Source organism: Lipophrys pholis, assembly GCF_963383615.2.
Source record: "Lipophrys pholis genome assembly, chromosome: 11".
Classification (NCBI taxonomy): Eukaryota; Metazoa; Chordata; class Actinopteri; order Blenniiformes; family Blenniidae; genus Lipophrys; species Lipophrys pholis.
Genome location: NC_137631.1, coordinates 29,679,269 through 29,705,207, shown reverse-complemented (window position 1 = coordinate 29,705,207; position 25,939 = coordinate 29,679,269). Strand labels below are relative to the sequence as shown.

The 25,939-nt window shown below is 45.7% G+C and overlaps 1 protein-coding gene across 2 annotated transcripts in view; it reads left to right on the top strand.

Moving 5' to 3' along the window:
• grm8b (glutamate receptor, metabotropic 8b) overlaps positions 1-24,428 on the top strand; it is a 208,342-nt gene extending 183,914 nt beyond the window's left edge. For both annotated transcript variants that reach the window (XM_080475550.1, XM_080475551.1), the window contains 2 exons: positions 15,706-15,952; positions 24,095-24,428. In XM_080475550.1, the coding sequence (XP_080331676.1) occupies positions 15,706-15,952; positions 24,095-24,144 (297 nt within the window). In that variant the 3' untranslated portion in view covers positions 24,145-24,428. The remainder of the gene's footprint in view (positions 1-15,705; positions 15,953-24,094) is intronic.
• The last annotated feature ends 1,511 nt before the right edge of the window (positions 24,429-25,939 follow it).

Below are 25,939 nucleotides of genomic sequence, written 5' to 3'. Positions count from 1 at the left end.
TTTGTGCCTAATCTGTAAATAGAAAAGGTAAACATACTATGACTTGCAGTAGTACGCTGCATTTCCTCTGGAGATTGAATAAAGAGAGAACCACCGCTCTATTCCATCCCTCCAGAACGCCAGAGGCGGGGCTTTAAGCACTGGATGATCATCCTTGTGAATACACTCAGAAATATTTAACCCAAGAATTAAGATTTATGTCATTTTATTGAGATTTATTATTTATTATGAAGAAGCTCCTGCCTCCTGATTGAGAAGGTACACTGCATCTTCTTCTTTATCTCAGCCTCATCCCTTTTCTTCTTTTTCACCTCTGTCAGTAGAGCCATCCTTTCCGCCTCCATACTCTCTCTTCTTTCACCTCTGAGTATGTTTGGACAAAAATGAACTTCTGCCTTCCCGGGCTTCTTGGTGTCGGCTGCTGGCTCTCCTGGCCTTTCCGTTTATTCTTCAGAGAGTTGACTGCAACCTCAGGAACTCCAAATCGGCTGAGAAGAATAATCATTTTATTATTATATTAAATGTACGTCTATGAATCTGTTGGACTGATAGTTCATATAACACATACCTGAGTTTTGATCTGAAGTTCATCGTCTTTATTTTCAAGTAGTGCTTCCAACCACAGTAGCCACTGCGAGTACCTTTCTCCAGTAGACATGGGTGGGTCGAGACTTCTTCTAAGTGCTCATCCTTTGGATATGCTGTATACCTCATGATTTCTACAGTAAGACTCAAGAATATCAGAATGTGTTTTTGGGGTAGAAGACAGCTAAGTTCCTTGTGCATTGAACTCAATATTTCCGGTGCGGCGCATCGTCTCCGCACAGTATGAGAAGCGAGGCACCATGAAGACTTTGGGCCAAGAACAGGACCGGGTCTCGGGTCATGACAAGATGATGGTGTCATTGCTGCTGTAAGAGTCTGAATCGTTTGCTGCGTGTGATGAGGCGCAAAGACTGGGAGGAGTACCTGGGATTGTGGTGCTGGCATCAGGAACTTCCTAGTACCAAAGAAAATGGGCAATTTGTTCTGGACCTGAGAGGCCTGAACAGGTTTTTAAAAGTAATCCTGTCCATGAGGTTGCGCGTCAACCAGGTCCTCCAGGCAATATCTCCGGGTGACTGTTACATATGTGATATTCACTGTGTCACCAGAATAACATGACTGATATTCACTGATATTCACTGATATTCACTGTGTCACCACATTAACATGACTGATATTCACTGATATTCACTGATATTCACTGATATTCACTGTGTCACCACATTAACATGACTGATATTCACTGATATTCACTGATATTCACTGTGTCACCACATTAACAGTGAATGTGTCAGAACGTGTTTTTGGGGTAGAAGACAGCAGATATTCACTGTGTCACCACAATAAGGTAACTGATATTCACTGTGTCACCGCAATAACATGATTGATATTCACTGTGTCCCCCGGCTAGCTCAGTTGGTAGAGCATGAGACTCACAATCTCAGGGTAGAGGGTTCGTGTCCCATGCCGGGCGCCACCTTCCTGTGGGCTCTCCACCTGCAGGAAGGTTCTTAATCGGTGCATTGTGATCTGGGTGACGGTGCTCAGACTGTCACCGCAATAACATGACTGATATTCACTGTGTCACCACAATAACATGACAGACTGATATTCACTGTGTCACCACAATGAGGTAACTGATATTCACTGATATTCACTGTGTCACCAGAATCCCTGCATCTTCACTTGATCACACGACACTTTTCCCTGAAAAAAACCTTCTGTAGCCTACTATCATTTTAGTTGAACAATTTTTATTGTGTTATTACTGTTACTATTACCATTGTTGTTGTTGTTGTTTGAGTAGTTTAAGCTCCTTTAGCCTTTTTTAACTTTTTATTTGTAGCTGTTTTCAGACTGTGGATTAGACCATTTTTCAAAATCAGTGTCGCCTGCAAACAAAATAGAAATGTAAACAAAATCTATATTTACAAATAATATTCAGAAAATGTCAAGGAGCCGCTGCAGGGGGTGGTGAAGATCCGCAGTTTGATGACTTCTCAGTTAAAACAACTTAAAAAAAATAAATAATAAAGTAAAATTGACTAAAACAACAAACAGTTAAACTAAAATCGTTAAAAACTGTTGAGAAAATTGGAAAAGCAGTTTTGAATGAAGAAAAAACAAGCAAAACAACTAAACTAGAAACCTGAAAGAAAAATTTGAAAGAAAACCACCAAAAAACCCACAGAACAATATATCTGAGGTTCTCAATTGGAGACATGAAACCTCCTGTCTTTGTTGTTGTTGTCCAGACGAGAGGCTCCCATCGTACTGCTGAGTATTCTGACTTTACTGCAGCGTTACAGGAGCCGCCCGATGTTCCGTCAGCTGACGTGAACAAGGACTTCATTACAACACTTAATGAAACTCAGCAGCCAGACTGGAGCCTCTTCGTTGCAGAGCTTCTTCTCCAGTGGGCGTCGATGGCGTCGAAGGCGTCACATGGTTTCTGTCCTCCATGATCAGTTGATTGAACTCGTCCTGAATTCATCTGTCATTTTGTCAGAAGCTCACTCACACCATTATTTATCAAGCTGAGCATCTATTTGCAGAACAAGGACTTCAGTGTGGGAACGTGCTGCTCTCTAAAATAAACTTTATCTGCTCTGCAATTATCTCAGCAGTCAAATCAAACAGTGAATGCAGCATTTGTTTGATTGTCTCTCCTCTTCCTCGCCATCATAACTTTGTGAAGCCTTCATCCTGCTGTTCAGCTAAAAAAGAAAAAACAAAACAAAACAAAAGACAAACTGGATTTGTGAAAATCCACCAAAGCCTGAAAAGAAAACATGAATCTCAGAATGGGGTAATTACATGTGGAGCAGGAGGCTCCTCAGCAGCTCACAGTCATGGAGGACTGAGCAGAGAGCCCAGGCTCAGCTCACTGGCGCCTCAGGAGGAAGTGGCTGTTGAAGGTACTGCAACCTGGTCCCATACGCCTAGGTCCCACTGTGCAGAATGTAATGGTACAGTACGGTATGGTATAGTACAATATAGTGCAGTACACTATGGTACGGTACGGTACAGTACAGTATGGTATGGCATGGTACCGGACAGTACGATATGGTACAGTAAGTCCCCGTTTCCACTGCACATAAAGTGCCGGGATGGAACGGTGTGGTCCGGTACAGTATGGTCCGGTACGGTTTGGTCCGGTACGGTTCGAGTTTCCACAGCAAGAATTGTTGATGGTACAGAAATAACCGCTCCAAACGTTGAGGCTTTTCCGTCGCCCTTCCGTTGAGGCACTCAGGACAATTCAACGGTCTGATTTTGAGGAGCCGTTTGCTGATTGGTCAGTGACCAAAGACACGCCCTCAATGTTTTAATATGTCGGCTGTATGAATCCTCTGTTGTTAACATGTTCAGCTTTGCACTGGTTGTTTGTTTTTTTTGCAGCGCAACTTTCATGTTGGTCCCAAAAGAGCAGAAGTGAGGCAGGACAGAGACCGGGACTCGGGATCAGACGCTACGGCCGTAACCGAACTGGGACCAGAACTCGGAGGCCGCGGACGTCGGTGGTCCAGCTGCTCTGAGCTCCGGTGCCCGTCCTTGCATCGCAGCTGCGCTCTTGGCTCTTCCAACGTGGAAGTTGCGGCTGTCACTGTCATGAGACGGAACTGAGGCTCAAGCGCAGACAGCAAAACAGGAGACACAAACTTCCATTCACTGATTTATTTGAACAATGAGCGGAGTCAACAAAAACTACCAGAGCCCCTAGCGGGATGGTGGACCAACTACAGGAGACTAAGCCACTAAGGCATAAACTAACACTAAGAATTAAACAGAAAACGATCAGGAAACTCCTGACGGAAAAGCGACTAGAAAAGGTAAATACAACGAAGCAGACTCGGGGGGGCTAATCTAACTGCGTAAAACACAAGGTACCAACGATCGCAGCCAAAGAGGACGGGCGGAGGAGTCTGGCTCAGGAGTGGGGAGAATCGGCTGAAGAGTGGAAAAAGTAGAGGGGATCGTAGTTCCAGGCAGGAGGCAGACAGGAATCCAGCGACGAGGAGGGCCAGAATGAAGTAGTTTACGGTTTGGCGTCGGTTTGTGGTCAGCCGGTGTTTATATAGGAGGTGCAGGTGGGGAGGCCACTCCCCGCCGCAGCTGGAAGCAGTTGAGTTGATTGGAGGTGAGAGGTCATGCCCATGAGGCAGGGAGGCCACCAGATGGTGCCAACGGACCAAGTTAGGGTTGAGACGTGGAGGGCATGACAGTCACAGCGCGACGTGACACCGGTGACTCGACACCGGCACCGACCGGATTTGTGTCACCGGAGTGGTTCCGGTCTCACTTCCCCCCGGGTGACGTCACCCGGGCCGGCTGGCGTTCGCTCTCTAGGAACCAACATGGAAGTTGCAGCTGCAGCTCTGGAGCTGCAACAAAAAGTTAAGAAAACAACTAGTGCAAAGCGAGGATGTAAACAACATCAACAGAGGACTCATAAGGTCCAGATCTGTCGCTCCGGCTGAGATTTCTGTTGTAACGTCACATATCTGAGGAGTTCTTCACCCCGCCTACATTTTAACCAACTTTCTGTGGAGGAAACACAACAGGTTTGTGCTCTGGGTAGCTTGCTGTGCCGCTCTGTACTGCTCTGTTGCTTCCTGGCACATTTTGTTTCTTAAGACAAAGCGTACCCAGACCAAACCCTGGTTCCACCACAGAGACGTTAAAATGTAGGCGGGTTGTGAACGTGGCGTCACGACGCAGGTATGTATTTCTATAAAGCAGTTCACTACACAGCCAGTGAGCATAAAGCAGAGGGTTTATACTGCGAGGAGATATTTAAATATTGCTGCTTGTCCAGAGTGACGATCATCACTACCGTATACCGTCCCGATGTGCGAGATACCTCAATGGAGGGGTTTGGTACAGTACTTTCGGTACTATCCACCACTTTTGTCAGTGGAAACGGATGAAACCCGTCCTGTCCTGGTACGGCGCAGTGGAAATGAGGCTCCTCTCACATTTCCTCTGCCTTTGACATTGATTTTCCAAATTGCTGGTGGACACGCCCACTCTCACTCTATGGAAAGTTTCTCTGTTCTCAATACCTAAAGCTTCCTCCTCTTCCTCCTCTTCCTCCTCTTCCTCCTCTTCCTCCTCTGCCTCCTCTTCCTCCTCTACCTTTCTCTGGCGTGTGAAATTAATTTTAACAGAGATCAGACAAAGTTGTAGGCTTCCTCTCTGGCCACGCCCCCTCTGCAGATCCCTGGCAAATTATGGAAATGGGAAATTGTTTGCACCTTGAGGACAACTGTCCACTTTTTATTTAGAGTTTTGCTGCTGTTGACGGGTTCTTGTTACTGAGGAGCAGATTTGCTCCTGCTGCCTCCACAGTGTCGGCAGAACGATCTCTACTCAGGGAGCAACACCACCTGCTGCTCAGGTACTTCAGAATAAAATGCTCATCGCTTCTAAATGAATCCACTGAAATCAACCCGACGCTGGAAGAAACGCTGAATCACTGACAGTCGCAGCGCCGCCGTCCCCGGAGGCGTCCAGTCTCTGGCAGGTGGAGGAGGAGAGTGGTGGAGGCGTCCAGTCTCTGGCAGGTGGAGGAGGAGAGTGGTGGAGGCGTCCAGTCTCTGGCAGGTGGAGGAGGAGAGTGGTGGAGGCGTCCAGTCTCTGGCAGGTGGAGGAGGAGAGTGGTGGAGGCGCCCAGTCTCAGGCAGGTGGAGGAGGAGAGTGGTGGAGGCGCCCAGTCTCAGGCAGGTGGAGGAGTGTTCTATCACTAGTTATTAGTTATCACTAGTTATTATTAGTTATCATTAGTTATTAGTTATTGTTAGTTATTAGTTATCATTAGTTATTAGTTATTGTTAGTTATTAGTTATTGTTAGTTATCAATAGTTATTAGTTACCATTAGTTATTATTAGTTATTGTTAGTTATTAGTTATTATTAGTTATTAGTTATCATTAGTTATCAATAGTGATTAGTTATCATTAGTTATTAGTTATTATTAGTTATTGTTAGTTATTAGTTATTATTAGTTATCAATAGTTATTAGTTATCATTAGTTATTGTTAGTTATTAGTTATTATTAGTTATTAGTTATTGTTAGTTATTATTAGTTGTCAATAGTTATTAGTTATCATTAGTTATTAGTTATTATTAGTTATTAGTTATTGTTAGTTATTAGTTATTATTAGTTATCAATAGTTATTAGTTATCATTAGTTATTATTAGTTATCATTAGTTATTATTAGTTATTAGTTATTGTTAGTTATTAGTTATTGTTAGTTATCAATAGTTATTAGTTATCATTAGTTAATATTGGTGGACAGGCTCCTCCCACTGCCAGGAATCATTCCGATCACTCTGGTCTATCGGAGACACTCGACACCTGCAGATGCAAAAGTAAAAGTAAAAGAAGACGGAGAGGCAGAACTTGTTTCCTGAACAATTTCTGTGTTTAACTTGTGTTTTGCTCGTCAGGCTGGAGTCACATGATCGCGTTGTGCTCCGTTCTGTTTCACATGAATCAGGCCAGACTTGAAATTCCCGCAGCTTCTCCATCATAACTGATTCTGATATTCGTTGTTTCTTATTGTGTTGCACCATCAGTCTTTACTACGTCTGTTATAGGAAGTACTCGGTATCTTCAGGAGCTCCAGCCATTCAGCTCCATCACCTCCACTCAACCTACAATCAGTTGTAATAAACTACATTTCAGCAATTTACAATGCCTGCATATATTTTGGTGAAAGTAACTCAAAAGTAATACAAAAGTAGTCTAACGTATTTCAATTCAGAGTGTGTAATATTGTAATGCAAGTAATTACTTTCAAATGACAGTAACTAATAATATATAATATGTTACATTTTAGAAGTAACTTGCTCTGTAACACCGGAGAGTAAAAGTAGGACATAAATCATAAAGTCTCCATCAGGGATCGTGGACCTTTTCAAAATAAAGTTCCTTCCACAGTACGCAGTAACGTGAGGGAGTACATGGTTCCGCCGGTGGAGCTCCTGGTGAGCACCATTCCTTTGACTCAGTGTTTCCTTCTTCGCTCAGCGTGTGAGAGACACAAGCTGGTTGATTCCACCAGGTTCTCACTCGTCAACAGGAAGTCGATGTGTCTGTGTCTGCCATCCATAGCAGCTGTTAAAGCAGTGGGAGGTATTTTATTATTTCTCTACGAAGGTTAGAGTCGCTTCGGGCGGCAAAATGTTCCCAGAGGGAGAGCTGAGTGATTTTAAAATCTGAAAACAGAAATTTCCTGGTTCACACTTTAATCCAAGGAGGTGGAGGAGAGTACACCAGAGCGCCACCTGCTGGATGTATTACTGACTGAGAGTTTAGTTTATTCCTCACATTGGTCTTCTTACATCGCAGCAGGACTTTAACAATAAAAGGGATTTATAGAGGAATGAAGCTTTTTAGAATAATGAAACCAAACAAACCTGTGAGTCATAAACTCCCAGCCACTGAGATTTTCACATTAAAGCATCTCCACCATATGACTTCATCAAATAACCAGTCATATTGAACCAGTCAAGCTGGTTTGATGATTTTAAATATTCTGTTATTTTCAGTGGAGATCAGCTGTGAATTTAGCTAAACCTGTTAAACACAGGGTCATGTGACACCGACCGCTGGTCCAGTCAGCTCTACATCACATCCGGAGGGTTTGACCTCGAGTCTAAGACAATCGAATTCATGAAACTTTGGCTGATGAGTCCAAGAAGAGAAAGTGCAATATATTTACGTGAGCTGGTAATCTGACATGCATCTGAGGAGATCTTCATCGGTCCGTCGTCTCCTGTCATCAGGACATGAAGCAACTTCAGCTTCTTCCTTTGGAAACTCGTCATTTTACCAGGAAATAAAGCTGCAGTAAACTCCACATTGTTTTAACTGAAGAGCCTCTTCCTGGAACCTGCTGTGTTCCAGCCTGATACCATCCTGATACCAGCCTGATAACATCCTGATACCATCCTGATACTATCCTGATACCATCCTGATACCATCCTGATACCAGCCTGATACCATCCTGATACCATCCTGATACCAGCCTGATACCATCCTGATACCATCCTGATACCAGCCTGATACCATCCTGATACCATCCTGATACCAGCCTGATACCATCTTGATACCATCCTGATACCATCCTGATACCAGCCTGATACTATCCTGATACCATCCTGATACCATCCTGATACCAGCCTGATACCATCCTGATACCAGCCTGATACCATCTTGATACCATCCTGATACCAGCCTGATACTATCCTGATACCATCTTGATACCATCCTGATACCATCCTGATACCAGCCTGATACCAGCCTGATACCATCCTGATACCATCCTGATACCAGCCTGATACCATCCTGATACCATCCTGATACCATCCTGATACCAGCCTGATACCATCTTGATACCATCCTGATACCATCCTGATACCATCCTGATACCAGCCTGATACCATCTTGATACCATCCTGATACCATCCTGATACCATCCTGATACCAGCCTGATACCATCTTGATACCATCCTGATACCAGCCTGATACCATCCTGATACCATCCTGATACCATCCTGATACCAGCCTGATACCATCTTGATACCATCCTGATACTATCCTGATACCATCTTGATACCATCCTGATACCAGCCTGATACCATCCTGATACCAGCCTGATACCAGCCTGATACCATCCTGATACCAGCCTGATACCATCCTGATACCAGCCTGATACCATCCTGATACCAGCCTGATACCATCTTGATACCATCCTGATACCAGCCTGATACCATCTTGATACCATCCTGATACCATCCTGATACCATCCTGATACCATCCTGATACCAGCCTGATACTATCCTGATACCATCCTGATACCAGCCTGATACCATCCTGATACCAGCCTGATACTATCCTGATACCATCTTGATACCATCCTGATACCAGCCTGATACCATCCTGATACCAGCCTGATACCAGCCTGATACCATCCTGATACCAGCCTGATACCATCCTGATACCAGCCTGATACCAGCCTGATACTATCCTGATACCAGCCTGATACCAGCCTGATACCATCCTGATACCAGCCTGATACCATCCTGATACCATCCTGATACCAGCCTGATACCAGCCTGATACCAGCCTGATACTTTACACAATAAAGTCATAACAATGAAGAACTGGTTTTCACTGAGCTCCATTTGACATATTGAGACTTTCATTTGATACGACTTCATCAGTGACTCGTGTTTTAGTGTTACTGGATCTCAGTGTTTATTTCTGGAACTGCATTATCGTACTTTAAATCCTACTGGCAGGACGGCCACTACTCTGTGTCAATACCTAATCATGAATCTGTGCTTGTGGGGTTCCTCAAGGCTCCATCCTGGACCCTTTTATTTGCTCCTGTGATTCAGATCATGAACATTAGAACATCTCCTGGCTCTATATATCAGTCAGTGAATGACCACGCCCCCTTATTCCCCTCTTACCCCTTATACCCCTTATACCCCTTATACCCCTCTTACCCCTTATACCCCTTATACCCCTTATACCCCTTATACCCTTTATACCCCTCTTACCCCTTATACCCCTTATACCCCTTATACCCCTCTTACCCCTTATACCCCTTATACCCTTTATACCCCTCTTACCCCTTATACCCCTTATACCCCTTATACCCCTTATTCCCCTTATACCCCTTATACCCCTTATACCCTTTATACCCCTCTTACCCCTTATACCCCTTATACCCCCTATACCTGAGTCAGAAGTTTATCCAACTCAACCCAGAGAAACCTGAGCTCATGGTTTTCAGGCTGAAAGGTTAAAGGTCAGAGTTCATCTTGACTCCAGGTCATTAAGACAATAACAGCTGACTGGGTGGAGCTCGGTACACCTGAGCTTCAGTCTCCAGCCACTAGAAACTACTAAAACACAACAACAACAACAACAACAACAACAACAACAACAACAATAATAATAAGCAGAAGAAGAAGAAGAAGCTGCTGGTCACAGTTTAATCTGGTCGAAGAAACAGAAACTCAAATTAAAGCCGTTGGAGTTTATCTAAGACAGAAGATTAATCTCATTAATCTCACTCTTCTGCCTCATTTCACAGGAAATGTGTCTGTGACTCAGCCTCGCTTCTCCTCCGTCTCCTCATCCGTCTCCTCCTCTGTCTTCTCATGCGTCTCCTCCTCTGTCTTCTGCTCCTTCTCCTCCGTCTCCTCCATCTCCTCCTTTGTCTCCTCCTCTGTCTTCTGCTCCTTCTCCTCCGTCTCCTCCTCCGTCTTCTCATGCGTCTCCTCCTCTGTCTTCTGCTCCTTCTCCTCCGTCTCCTCCTCCGTCTCCTCCTCTGTCTCCTCATGCGTCTCCTCCTCTGTCTTCTCCTCCGTCTCCTCCGTCTCCTCCTCCGTCTCCTCATCCGTCTCCTCCTCTGTCTTCTCCTCCGTCTCCTCCATCTCCTCCTTTGTCTCCTCCTCCGTCCGTCTACTCTGCTAATCACTCAAACCAGGTCTTCTGACCTCCAAGACGTCGCTACATCAGCTGTCGTAGCCACATGAATCATGGCGGCTTTGTTTTCCTGACTCTCCTCTGAGGAACAAACGATTCACGTTTCCATGTCGCCAAACATTTTTATAACATTTCTTGATGCACCGTCGTTTCCCGCGAGGAGAGTCGCCATCTGTCGCCGAGTTTCCTGTTTGACCCCGGTGACTGAGCAGCTGTGCTGAGAACACACACACACACACACACACACACACACACACACACACACACACACACACACACACACACACACACACACACACACACACACACACACACATACACACACACACATGCACACATGCACACATTCATACACACACACATACATACACACACATGCACACATTCATACACACACACACATACACACACACACACACACACACACACACACATGCACACATTCATACTCACACACATACATACACACACATGCACACATACATACACACACATGCACACATTCATACACACACACACACACACACACACACACACACACACACACACACACACACACACACACACACACACACACACACACACACACATACACACACACACTCACACACACATACATACACACACACACACACACACACACACACACACACACACACATACACACACACACACACACACACACACACACACACACACATTCATTCTCACACACATTCATACACACACATGCACACATACATACACACACATGCACACATTCATACACACACACACACACACACACACACACACACACACACACACACACACACACACACACACACACACACACACACACACACATACATACACACACACACACTCACACACACATTCATACACACACACACACACACACACACACACACACACACACACACACACCCTCCAGTGGGCTTGTTGTGCTCAGACGGCCCATTAACCTGCAGCCTCGTCTCACCTGTGGGACTTCTAGCAGTGGTTGGTGTGTTGCAGCACAAGCACAGGTGTGTGTTAACAGATGCTGCGGGGCGGGTGGAGGAAAATAGTGGAGGAACTGGTGGAAGAACTTGTGTAAGAACTTGTGGAGGAACTTGTGGAGGAACTTGTGGAGGAACTGGTGGAGGAACTGGTGGAGGAACTTGTGGAGGAACTGGTGGAGGAACTGGTGGAGGAACTGGTGGAGGAACTTGTGGAGGAACTTGTGGAGGGGACATTTAGACATTTAGAACGGAAAGAAGTTTAGTTAAAACCAATAAATAATTTCAAAATATGAATATTGTCAATTTTCCAGAAGCACAAGGAGCAATATGTGATTTCTGTGTGAAGCCGTTGAATCCTGAATGTCGCCGGCAGGCGGGTAATAAGAACTGGAACTCAGAGGGTCAGAGGCCAAAATGGAACGGAGTGGGTGGACGGAGGCGACCATATACTTTCTGAACGCTGACAGTCTCAGGTGTCTGAAATGCATGAGAACCTTATAGCTCCAAAAGTAATGTAATGTTGAAGGCAAGGCTATGGGCTTTCAGGAAATGTGTAATATGCGGTAATATGTATAATATTTCCGATCTTTACCGAGCTGTAATTTATAAAAACGACCAAGTTGAAAAGGTTCTCATGCATTTTCAGACACCTGAGACTTTCAGCGTTCAGAAAGTATCTGGTCGCTTTGGCCCACACAGATGGTTCCACTTGGCCTGTGGCCCGTGGACTCTACACTCTAACCCTAACCCTTCATTGATAACATCTAAATGAACCAAGTTCTTTGAATTTGATCTATTTCAATAACCTGAGTTGGAAGAACTTGATTTATTTAGATGAATTGAAGCTGTTCAATTAAGTTGGTCCAACTATTTCCGTCTTCTTTTTTCAGTGAACTCTTTCATCACTTTTTCATCACTTTATTGGAAACATGACAATCATGGCCTAACAGATATTAAAACTGAGAAATGATGTGCCTGGCAATTGATTCCATCTCATCATTATGGGAAACAAAGAGAAGCTTTCATACTTACATTAAATAATGGAATTAACCCCGGAGCCTCAGCTGAGGATGAAATGTTGGAGGACGTTTCTCCACAAACTATTTGTCCTCATTCCCCCCAAAACCGGAGGACGAAGCGGCGTCTTTAACGAACTGCAAGCCGTCATGGTAGATGGGTGAACTGCCAGTCCAGTCGCGGGGCAGCGAGCCCAGAGCTGGTCTGACAGGCTACCGAGTCGGCTAGTGGAGGTAAAGGAGCGGCCAGGATGAGGAGCATGACAGGAAGTGAAGGCAGGACGGAGCTGGCGAACGGGAGGAGGAACGGGTGGAGGAACCAGAGGAGAAGCCAGAGGAGGAAAAGAGGAGGAGAGGGGAGGAGCCAGAGGAGGAGTCAGAGGAGGAGAGAGGAGGAGCCAGAGGAGAGAGGAGGGGGAGTCAGAGGAGGAGCCAGAGGAGGAGGAGAGAGGAGGAGTCAGAGGAGGAGAGAGGAGGAGTCAGAGGAGGAGAGAGGAGGAGGAGAGAGGAGGAGCCAGAGGAGGAGAGAGGAGGAGTCAGAGGAGGAGCCAGAGGAGGAGAGAGGAGGAGTCAGAGGAGGAGCCAGAGGAGGAGCCAGAGGAGGAGAGAGGAGGAGTCAGAGGAGAGAGGAGGGGGAGTCAGAGGAGGAGCCAGAGGAGGAGGAGCCAGAGGAGGAGTCAGAGGAGGAGCCAGAGGAGGAAAGAGGAGGAGTCAGAGGAGGAGCCAGAGGAGGGGCCAGAGGAGGAGCCAGAGGAGGAGCCAGAGGAGGAGAGAGGAGGAGCCAGAGGAGGAGCCAGAGGAGGGGCCAGAGGAGGGGCCAGAGGAGGAGAGAGGAGGAGCCAGAGGAGGAGCCAGAGGAGGAGCCAGAGGAGGAGCCAGAGGAGGGGCCAGAGGAGGAGTCAGAGGAGGAGCCAGAGGAGGAGAGAGGAGGAGCCAGAGGAGGAGCCAGAGGAGGGGCCAGAGGAGGAGCCAGAGGAGGAGCCAGAGGAGGAGTCAGAGGAGGAGCCAGAGGAGGGGCCAGAGGAGGAGCCAGAGGAGGAGAGAGGAGGAGCCAGAGGAGGAGCCAGAGGAGGAGCCAGAGGAGGAGAGAGGAGGAGAGAGGAGGAGCCAGAGGAGGAGAGAGGAGGAGCCAGAGGAGGAGAGAGGATGGTTTGTTGTTGGACATTGTGCAGCGATGGCGGTGGACGCAGGAGGACGACCGAACGGCGCCTCGGCCTCGCCGATTCCTGTTTCCTCAGCTCCTTTAATCAATTCGTGGACGGCCAATCACACGGCAGCGTTTCACAACAGGAAGCTGCTGCTGACCCGAGGGTCTGTGGAGATTCTCAGTAAAACGGTTTCTTCCTGTTAAAACACTGAATCCCTATAAATGAGGAACTCAGGGAAAAATACTATTTTCACTTTTTTCTGCAGAAAAAAACACATTTTGATTTTCTCTCACTTTTTTAACAGAAAAATGCAACAAATCATAAAATAGCTGATACTGTAGTTTTTGCATTAGTTTTTGAAAACAATACAGTTTTTCACAGTAAATGTTGGTACTGTTGTACTCATACAAATCAAATTTATATCAAGTTTTTGTATTTATTTAATAAGCACTCATGGTAGAAATTAATTTACTGTAATAGCTGAATATTTGATGGAATTTCTGGGATTTTCCACATAATAAATTAGTTGTTTTTAATCTATATTGTCAACGAGCTCGTGAAAAACTTCAATATGAGATGGCACAAACACTATTATATATGGTAATTTCATGTCAGTTTACAAGTTGAAATGAGTTTTTATGGATTAAACCTTCTTTATTTACAGTAAAACATGAAATTGATAAAAAAAAAAAACAACAACTATAAAATCAACAGTATCAATACATTTATTTACAGTAAATGGATAGCGGCTCCTGCTACTTCCCTTCTGTCCTCTGTCCCCTCCTCCCCCCCAGTGAGGACTTGTACAGCCTGATGGCCTGAGGGACAAAGGACTTCTTAAGTCTGTTAGTCCCACATTTGGGACAAAGCAGTGTCTCTCTGGACATGGTCCTCTGGTTGTTGATGACGGTGTGCAGAGGGTCTCTGGTATTGTCCAGAATGTCCAGCAGTGTCTTCAGTGTTATTGTCTCTGCTAAAATCCCCAGAGAGTCCAGCTTCATGCCGACTACAGAGCAGTTTGTCCAGTCTGGACGTGTCCTTCTTGGATGTGCTGTCCCCAGGACACCACGGTGTAAAAGAGGACACTGGTCACAACAGACTGATAAAACATCCACAGTTTGTTGTCCAGCCACAGTCCCAGGTATTTATAGGAGTCAACAGTAGTAGGAAGTTATTGTTCTACGTTTGTTCTGGAACTGTCCTCAGATTGCAGCTTATTGGAATAAACTTCAGCCAGAAGCAGCTGCTGCTTTACTTGAAGAGAAGCTGGAGGAACGTCCTGAAGTCCAGAGCAGCATGCTGAGATGTGTGACGCTGCAGGACAGGGCCAGAGGGGGTCTCATGTTCAGCCCTGGAGTTTCACACCTCAGACCCACTTTAGATCACCGGCTATGAAAATCCTGTGATTATAATCTTAAAAATGTGAAGTCCATAGCGCTGCTCTGTAAAGCCTCTGTAAAGAGTGTTTTTCTAAAATATCTCCACTTCGTTGCCGGTAAGGTTCCTTCATAGTGAACATTTAGTCCAACACATGTGCACCATTATACAATACATCTTTTCTTTTTTACAATTTCAGAATCTATATTTTAAATAAGTGTTAACAGACATCCAAACCTTAAAAATGAAACAAAAACATAAAGTATTAGATTCCTCTTTTTAATTCTAGCCTTCTCTGCTCCTCCTTGTTCTTTCTATCCTTCTTTCAAACCCACTGACCGAGGGCACGGACGTGTTACATCATTCAAAATGTGAATGTGATGTTCTTAAGTAGTGCAACTGAGTTTGTAAAAAAAACTGTGTGAATGATATCCTCTGTTTATGTAGTTTTTTATTCTTGTTGTTTGTGTTTTTTACTACAATAATAACCCGTTTCCATTGAATATGTCAGCTTCCTCTCTTCAAGGAGGCGTGTTGCTCTTGACTGTGACGGTCCAGGCTGGCGGCAGGTCTCAGTCTCAGCTCCGTCCTGTTCTCTCTCCCCAGATGTACATCCAGACGGCCACGCTGACCGTCTCGCTCAGCCTCAGCGCCTCCGTCTCGCTGGGCATGCTCTACGTGCCCAAGGTCTACGTCATCCTCCTCCACCCCGAGCAGAACGTCCCTAAGCGCAAGCGCAGCTTCAAGGCCATCGTCACCGTCGCCACCATGACCAGCAAGCTGTCGCAGCTGGCGGCCGAGAGACCCAACGGCGAGGTGAAGACGGAGCTGTGCGAGGGGGTGGAGGCCAGCGGTGAGTGGGTCAAAGCTCACGGCCGCAGGAGGCCAGAACATCCAGGGATCCACCAGAAATCTTTCCTAAACAGACCCAAACGTGTCGACCCAGGATGTTTCTGAAAGCTTCACACACATTGATTGGCCTTTGTTAGCAAAGATACGTCAGCCAGAACATTAAAACCACCCAGAATACTAGAGCAAAAACACAGAAATGTCAACATTTCAAAACCTTGGTGATAAAGAAATATTTATTCAAAAGGACGGGAAAAAAAGATACAAAAAGAGAAAACAGAAAAAAAGAATAAAAGAAAGAAAATGAAAAAAAGAAAGAAAATAAAAAAGGAAAAGGGGGAAAGGGAAAAAAGAAAAGAACAAAAAACATAAATATGTTTTTAAAAGTGCTGTCAAAAAAAGCATTAATTTAATTAATTGATTTGAAACGTTGAACTCGTTCAAAAAATTTTTTTATGTAATTAACGCAGTTTTGTTTACTTCTGTTTAGTTTTTGTAGGTTTTTTTTACTCCCTTACCAGAGCAGCATGAGCAGCATCTCTGGGTGCAGCACTGTAACTACAGAGCAGCACAATACCTACTGGAATAACATCAAGGCAGAAAGTTTCACTTTAATAAGTTCCCTGATTGAGAAAGTGAGAGTCATTAGTTTTACTTTGAAAAGCTGAATTGAACGACCACAGAAGCAAAACAGCGGGTTGCCATGTTGGCTGACCAGGAGCCACCAAACTGCTAAAGCTGGAGGAAAGATTGGTAAAATATTAATTTCTCCTCTTTCTCTCTTTCCCTGGCTCTCCTCTATACTGTGTGTGTGTGTGTGTGTGTGTGTGTGTGTGTGTGTGTGTGTGTGTGTGTGTGTGTGTGTGTGTGTGTGTGTGTGTGTGTGTGTGTGTGTGTGTGTGTGTGTGTGTGTGTGTGTGTGTGTGTGTGTGTGTGTATTCCAGTATATTATTGCCACTTTGTTCATGTAATAACTTTACAACTTTGTTTCTACAAATATTCAAATTGTCACAGTGGTGGACCTGCACTCTAACAAAACCCAGACTTATGTTAGATGTTTAATAATTAAATTAATTTGTGTTTTTATTATTTTGCTGATCTTGGAGAGAAACAGTTTCATGCAAAGCTTAAAGGACGTTATAACAAATACAGTCTCTTTAGTCTGACTTGCTCATTGGCCTCATGTGATACAATCGTCCCTCCATCAGAGCGGTGTCAGAGTGTCCTGGACATCCCTCTACTGGACAGAGCCATTCACAGCATGGCCGATCACTGGTCCTGGCTCTAACAGTCCTGAAGCTCTAACAGTCCTGAAGCTCTAACAGTCCTGAAGATCTAACAGTCATGAAGCTCTAACAGTCCTGAAGCTCTAACAGTCCTGAAGCTCTAACAGTAATGAAGCCCTAACAGTAATGAAGCTCTAACAGTCCTGAAGCTCTAACAGTCATGAAGCTCTAACAGTCATGAAGCTCTAACAGTAATGAAGCCCTAACAGTAATGAAGCTCTAACAGTCCTGAAGATCTAACAGTCATGAAGCTCTAACAGTCATGAAGCTCTAACAGTAATGAAGCCCTAACAGTAATGAAGCTCTAACAGTCCTGAAGCTCTAACAGTAATGAAGCCCTAACAGTAATGAAGCTCTAACAGTCCTGAAGCTCTAACAGTAATGAAGCCCTAACAGTAATGAAGCTCTAACAGTCCTGAAGCTCTAACAGTAATGAAACTCTAACAGTAATGGAGCCCTAACAGTAATGAAGCTCTAACAGTCCTGAAGCTCTAACAGTAATGAAACTCTAACAGTAATGAAGCCCTAACAGTAATGAAGCTCTAACAGTCCTGAAGCTCTAACAGTAATGAAACTCTAACAGTAATGAAGTTCTAACAGTAATGAAGCTCTAACAGTAATGAAACTCTAACAGTAATGAAGCTCTAACAGTAATGAAGCTCTAACAGTAATGAAGATCTAACAGTTCTGAAGATCTAACAGTAATGAAGTACTAACAGTAATGAAGCTCTAACAGTAATGAAGATCTAACAGTAATGAAGTACTAACAGTAATGAAGCTCTAACAGTAATGAAGCTCTAACAGTAATGAAGTACTAACAGTAATGAAACTCTAACAGTAATGAAGCTCTAACAGTAATGAAGCACTAACAGTAATGAAGTACTAACAGGAAGTCGTCACCTGAGACCAGATGTGTTTACGTCTCGGAGCTGCACTTCACAGCCTCTCCTCCGGCCGTCAGCAAGAAAAGTGGTAGACGTTGGATTGTTTCCTCATCAGAGATGTGCTGACTGGACTGATCTGCTTTGTTTACCGAGCCGCAGCTCTCACATCAGGTCGGAGGACGGACAGTCGAGCAGGAGACGCTCTCACTTTCTGTTGTACCGGAATGTTCCTGTCAAGGTTAACAGTCTGGACCAGAGGGCATCGCTAGATAGATAGATAGATAGATAGATAGATAGATAGATAGATGGATGGATGGATGGATGGATGGATGGATGGATGGATGGATGGATGGATGGATGGATGGATGGATGGATGGATGGATGGATGGATGGATGGATGGATAGATAGATAGATAGATAGATAGATAGATAGATAGATAGATAGATAGATAGATAGATAGATAGATAGATAGATAGATAGATAGATAGATAGATAGATAGATAGATAGATAGATAGATAGATAGATAGAAAGATAGATAGATTCGGCTCCAGACAAATTTAATTTGTTGGAAAATGGTGAAAAGTTTTCTTTTGGTCATGAAGGTTGCAGAGCTGGTCTGGACCTTCTTCAGACGGACTACAAGGTTGTGGACCTTCACTGGATCACATTGTTCTGGAGGAATCACACAGAATTTGTGACTTTCTGTTGCCAACATCAACATACTCATAACTCATAACTGTGAGCTTCACGATGAACGATGACCGTTACTCTGGCATAGAGGCGAGTTCCTCACTCCACTGCAGGAGGATCCATCACCCCAGCCTGCGTGGGGCTGCAGGTTCTTCCTGTGTAAGAACAGGAAGTAGATGGATCCTCTAAGGCCCAGAGAAGATCATTACCTGGGCAAGGGTGAGCGGTACACCATCAAACTCTAGATCTGTAGTACTCAAGAAAGTAATGGACAGGTTCTGCTTCTCACTGTCTGGAGTCACCATCCCTCCACCAGAGTCACCATCCTTCCATCAGAGTCACCATCCCTCCACCAGAGTCACCATCCCTCCACCAGAGTCACCATCCTTCCATCAGAGTCACCATCCCTCTACCAGAGTCACCATCCTTCCATCAGAGTCACCATCCCTCCACCAGAGTCACCATCCTTCCATCAGAGTCACCATCCCTCCACCAGAGTCACCATCCCTCCATCAGAGTCACCTTCCCTCCACCAGAGTCACCATCCCTCCACCAGAGTCACCATCCTTCCATCAGAGTCACCATCCCTCCACCAGAGTCACCATCCTTCCATCAGAGTCACCATCCCTCCACCAGAGTCACCATCCCTCCACCAGAGTCACCATCCTTCCATCAGAGTCACCATCCCTCCACCAGAGTCACCATCCTTCCATCAGAGTCACCATCCCACCACCAGAGTCACCATCCTTCCATCAGAGTCACCATCCCTCCACCAGAGTCACCATCCCTCCACCAGAGTCACCATCCCTCCATCAGAGTCACCATCCCTCCACCAGAGTCACCATCCTTCCATCAGAGTCACCATCCCTCCACCAGAGTCACCATCCCTCCATCAGAGTCACCATCCTTCCATCAGAGTCACCATCCCACCACCAGAGTCACCATCCTTCCATCAGAGTCACCATCCCTCCACCAGAGTCACCATCCCTCCATCACAGAGTCACCATCACAGAGTCACCATCCCTCCATCACAGAGCAGCCTCAAAGATTCTGCTTCCATCAAAAAGACAAAGTACTGACAGCTTGTCTGAGTCGGGTTGACAGATCAGGTCTACCAGGGATGTTCAAGGTCTGGATCTACCAACACCCCATTTTACCCTGTATCCTTTGGCCCTGTTGATGTACACAGTTCCCTTGACAACAGTCAAGGCCTTGAGGGGGGAGATCAGCAGCGACTTGGGTAGATGGCTGGACTACCTGAGCAGTGCTGCCTGGTTTGGCACCAGCAACATCCTGCAGCTTCCCTTCAACAGCTTTGCCGAGGAGTTCGTGGTGTCCAGAACCTGTGAGCTGTTGCAGTGCAGTGAGTCCAGGGTTCCAAAGGGGGCATCAGCTGGCATCCAGGTGAGAACGGGTAGGAAATGGAAGGCGGACAAAGCTCTGGAGGTGGCTGATTCAAGACTGTGACAGGAGGCACTGGTCCAGAGACCCAGGGTGGGAAGGAAGTGGCTACTTCCCAGCAACCAGAGTGGACAAGGCCAGAGGGAAAGTGAGACGACATCTTGTGCAGCAGGAAGTTCGGGCCGGTGTAGAGGAAGCACGAGCCAGCAGGATGGTAGGGTAGGGACAACAAGGAGCATTGGACAAAATGGGACAATGTTCTACAGCATAACATCGCCTGGTCCAACATCTGGAAGGCGGACTTCTACTGCTTCAGATTTTTGGTCCAAGCGGTGTACTACATCCTACCAAGTCCAGCCAACCTTCACATCCGGGGCAAAATAGAAGCACCTTCCTGTCCCCAATGCTCAGGCCGGGGATCCCTTGAACTCCTCTTGGAGATGGACGCTTTCGCCGGCCCATGTCCAGCTGCTCAGAGCAGTTGCTGGCATCATAGCCACTGCCAGTAATACCCTCAAGGGCTTCCAGAAGCCAGAGTCCATCATGTTTCACAGAGCTGGAGAGAACCCTAACCCACAACCTCGGGCAAAGTCTGACCTCCTCACCTCCGCCACCGACTGGCAACTGGAAGTGGACCTTGGAAAACAGCTGAGGTTCCCTGCCAGCAGAACGTCCTCACGTCTGCGACCAGATGTGATCATTCTGTCCGAGTCCACCAAGCAGCTGATCATTCTGGAGCTCACAGGGCCTTGGGAAGAGCACATGGACGAGGCCTATGAGAGGAAACGTGCTAAGGACCAGGAGCTGGTGGACGACCGTAGGAGGCAAGGCTGGAAAACCAGGTGTGAACCCCTGGAGGTGGACTGTCGTGGATTTGCAGGGCGGTCACTCTGCAAAGTGCTCATGCTGCTGGGCCTCACTGGAGAGGCGAAGCGAGACGCCATCAAATCTGCTTCAGAAGCTGCTGACAAAGAAACAAGGTGGCTCTCCAGAGCCTTGATCCATCAAGAGGACAGAGCCGTGGACAAACGCTGCTGGGACACAGGCTGGGCTCTGATCAACCTCGGTAGGGTCGTCTGGGCGACGCTGCCTGGTAGTGAAAGAACCGAAACACCCAATGACCCCAGGTCACATGATGGTGACGTGTCCCAGTGTGTCTAGCAGATTTATCTTTCACCAGGGCTCCTCTGGGTGTCCTGTTCCCTGACATCGTCCAGACCAAAGATTAATTGATGACTCTGAATTAGGTGTGAATGTATATGTGTGTGACTGTTCACAGTGTAGTCCAGCGCTCTACAACCTTACAGTACAGTTTTCACCATTTCCCACCAAATAAAATTGGTCTGGAGCCTCGGGCTGGACCATTCAGCCTAAATAAAAATCAAACATTTTTTTAAGAAAAATTCAAGTTTCGATTTGATTTTCGGATTTTTTTCTCTCGATACACTTAAAAATGACTGCAGACATGCAACTTTTGTTTTTGCTTTTTTTATTGGGTTTATTAGGTTTTGTTTGATCGATGAAAATAAAAGTTTCTTCTTAGAAGGAGGTAAAGTTTCCTTTTGTGGAAATACTGTGAAAAACTACAAAATATTCCTGTTGGGATAGAGAGAATTTTTGTCCTCTTTCACTTAAAAAATATATTTTTTCTCTTTTTGTGAACAAAAATGAAAAACAAAAATGTAAAACCTGTTGTTAAATAAAACAATTGGAAAATGAGACAGAGAGAGAGAGAGAGAGAGAGAGAGAGAGAGAGAGAGAGAGAGAGAGAGAGAGAGAGAGAGAGAGAGAGAGAAGAATGTTGTCACCCCAGTTAATTGGAAAATTGATTTTCAGATTTTCACGCGTCTAAATAATTCAGTTCTAATTTAATATCGATTAATTAACGGAGCCTCAGTGTGAGTCAGTGTTCTCAGACCCACACGGCTCTGGTGTCGTCTGCAGTCCTGATGGATGGATGGATGGATGGATGGATGGATGGATGGATGGATGGATGGATGGAAGGATGGATGGATGGATGGATGGAAGGATGGATGGATGGATTAATGGATGGATGGATGGATGGATGGATGGATGGATGGATGGATGGATGGATGGATGGATTAATGGATGGATGGATGGATGGATGGATGGATGGATGGATGGATGGATGGATGGATGGATGGATGGATGCTTCCACTTCTGAGATGGATAATCAGCTAATCATTGGTATTAATATTGGAAGTGTATTGTTCTGTGTATTTGTCACATATTAGAAAAATGGAGTCCTCCCTTCAATCCAGGTGGCGCTACTGAGCCTGAAAGCTGCCATCAACTGTAATTAGAGGAGGAGGAGGAGGAGGAGGAGGAGGAGGAGGAGGAGGAGGAGGAGGAGGAGGAAGAGCAGCTCCTTAAAGCTGTCAGAGAATCATTCTATTGAGCTCTACTGGGGTCAAGATGCTGAAGAGGTTGTTTGGGTTTGTACAGGATGTAAACAATAGATTGTATTTCTATTATTCCCAGGTTGTTAGAGTTGGGCTTAAGGTCAGGGTCTCCTGGATAAAACCATCAAAACATCCAAAGTGGCTGAACAACTTGACAAACTTATTCTGGAAACAGGAACAGTTTTTGAATGTTATTTGGTGGAAAGTGAGGAAACGTGAGTTAAGGTCAGTCGGGCCTCATCGGCAGCAACGACTCAAAGATCGACAGCAGCAAAGTTCCGAGAGATTCTGCTCAAATCAAAAGATCAAAAACCAGAAAACCAAAAACATTTTTATGAGCTGCAAAAACATTCGAAGGGTTCAACAAGTCACCGCCACGTTCTCCTGAACCTGAAAGTATCAGGTCGACCCTGGCTTTTACTATGAAAGAACTGGGTTTTCAGTCTGGTACTTTTACTGTGCAAGAACTGGGTTTTCAGTCTGGTACTTTTACGATGAAAGAACTGGGTTTTCAGTCTGGTACTTTTACTATGAAAGAACTGGGTTTTCAGTCTGGTACTTTTACGATGAAAGAACTGGGTTTTCAGTCTGGTACTTTTACTATGAAAGAACTGGGTTTTCAGTCTGGTACTTTACTGTGAAATAACTGGGTTTTCACTCTGGTACTTTACTGTGAAAGAACTGGGTTTAGTCTAGTACCTTAACTATAAAATAACTGGGTTTAGTCTGATACTTTTACTGTGAAATAACTGGGTTTTCACTCTGGTACTTTAATGTGAAATAACTGGGTTTTCACTCTGGTACTTTTACTATGAAATAACTGGGTTTTCAGTCTGGTACTTTTACTATGAAATAACTGGGTTTTCAGTCTGCTTCAGTTTTGAGACTGGTGGCAAATGATGCTTTTATTCTGGTTGTTCAGAGTTTATTGAACTAATTCAGATCAGCTGTTCTGGAACCGAAACTCACAGTTTTATCTCAGAGTTCAGGAGAGAGTCAGAGTTCAGAGGTCAGGAGAGAGTCAGAGATCAGAGGTCAGGAGAGAGTCGGAGTTCAGAGATCAGGAGAGAGTCAGAGATCAGAGGTCAGAGGTCAGGAGAGAGTCAGAGTTCAGAGGTCAGGAGAGAGTCAGAGTTCAGAGGTCAGGAGAGAGTCAGAGTTCAGAGATCAGGAGAGAGTCAGAGATCAGAGGTCAGGGGTCAGGAGAGAGTCAGAGTTCAGAGGTCAGGAGAGAGTCAGAGTTCAGAGGTCAGGAGAGAGTCAGAGTTCAGAGATCAGGAGAGAGTCAGAGGTCAGGAGAGAGTCAGAGTTCAGAGGTCAGGAGAGAGTCAGAGTTCAGAGGTCAGGAGAGAGTCAGAGTTCAGAGATCAGGAGAGAGTCAGAGGTCAGGAGAGAGTCAGAGTTTGTTGAACCACCATTCTGGAACCCCCCTGACCTGTTGTCATTTTTTCTCTCTTCAGTGCCGCCAACTAAAACCACCTACGTCAGCTACACCAACCACGCCATGTGAGGAAACGCTCCTCCATCACCACGATCTGCAGGACTGTTAAACCGACCAGAGGGGGCGCCACCGCTCAGAGTCTTCCTCTAATTGTTCTGACCGGTCCAACAAACCAAACCATTCCTCTGTTTACCGGCAACAGGAAACGAGCCTGACGCCTCCGTTACCAAAACAATGGTCGCTGAGCAGAGAAACAAAGGAAACGATTCGTCTGAACTGAAAGAGAAAGATATTTAAAAAATAACTTGTTGAGACCAAACATTGTTGTTGTTCTTCTAATTGTACATTGAGATAAAAAAAAAAAAAAAAAAAGAAAACTTGGTTGTAGTTGTGAAAACTTCTGATTCTTGTCTCATGTCGTCTGTTTGTCGACCTGCATCGTGAGACGAGCTGAGCGGCGGCGGTGGTGAAACACCTCCACGCTCCGGTGGAACTGAAGCATGCCCTTTTTTATACAAATGATCTATTTATAATAAAGGAATGTTTCACAAACTGCTGCCATGTCTGGGTCTGTTTAAAAAGGGAATGTTTATGTTTGACATCGTCTTATAAAAGGTGGCCAAAGCAGGAACGGCGTGAAGAGGAGGACTCATAGGGACGTCTCACAGAATGAGGACATCATGAAAATGTTCAGGATTTGTTGTCACTCACTTCAGAAAGTTAAACCCAGATATGATCTCAGCTCAGGACATAGTGAAATATTTAAGCCTTCATTTCTTGAAATGTTGATGATGATGATGATGATGTTGATGATGATGATGATGATGATGATGATGATGATGATGATGATGATGATGATGATGATGATGACTTACAGAGTGAAAACCCAAAATTCAGAGTCTCAGAAAATGAGAATCTTGTGTAAAAGTCCTGGTGTCTCACCCTCATCAGCTGATGAAGTCCAAACCCCTGCAAAGGTTCCCTGAGCCTTTAAATGTCTCAGTCTGGGTCAGGAGGGGACACAATCATGGGGAAGACTGCTGACTGGACAGATGTCCAGAAGACAGTCATTGACACCGTCCACTGAAGGTCCTTGCTGAAGAAGCTGCTTGTTCACAGAGTGCTGGGTCCATCATGTCCAGAGAAGGTGGAGTGGGAGGAAAAGGTGCAGCAGCAAAAGGGAGGAGCGCAGCCTGGAGAGGACTGTCCAGCAAAATACTGGACAAGGACGGACTGAGGCTGGAGTCAGTGCAGCCTGGACAGGACTGTCCAGCAAAATGCTGGACAAGGACGGACTGAGGCTGGAGTCAGCGCATCAAGATCCTCTAGGGACAGACCAATCCTAGACATGGGATCCTAATGTGTCTTCCTGGGGTCAAGACACTCGTGAACAAGAGACCAGGTCCAAAGAGTCTCACCTGGACTGTGGAGGACAAGAACTGGACTGTTGCTCAGTGGTCCAAAGTCCTTTTGTCACAGGAAACAACATTTTGATCTCATTTGGAACTCCAGGTCCCAGAGGGTGGAGGAAGAGTGGACCCCAGGTCCCAGAGGGTGGAGGAAGAGTGAACTCCAGGTCCCAGAGGGTGGAGGAAGAGTGGACTCCAGGTCCCAGAGGGTGGAGGAAGAGTGAACGCCAGGTCCCAGAGTGTGGAGGAAGAGTGGACTCCAGGTCCCAGAGGGTGGAGGAAGAGTGAACGCCAGGTCCCAGAGTGTGGAGGAAGAGTGAACTCCAGGTCCCAGAGTGTGGAGGAAGAGTGGACTCCAGGTCCCAGAGGGTGGAGTGTGGAGGAAGAGTGGACTCCAGGTCCCAGAGTGTGGAGGAAGAGTGGACTCCAGGTCCCAGAGGGTGGAGGAAGCGTAA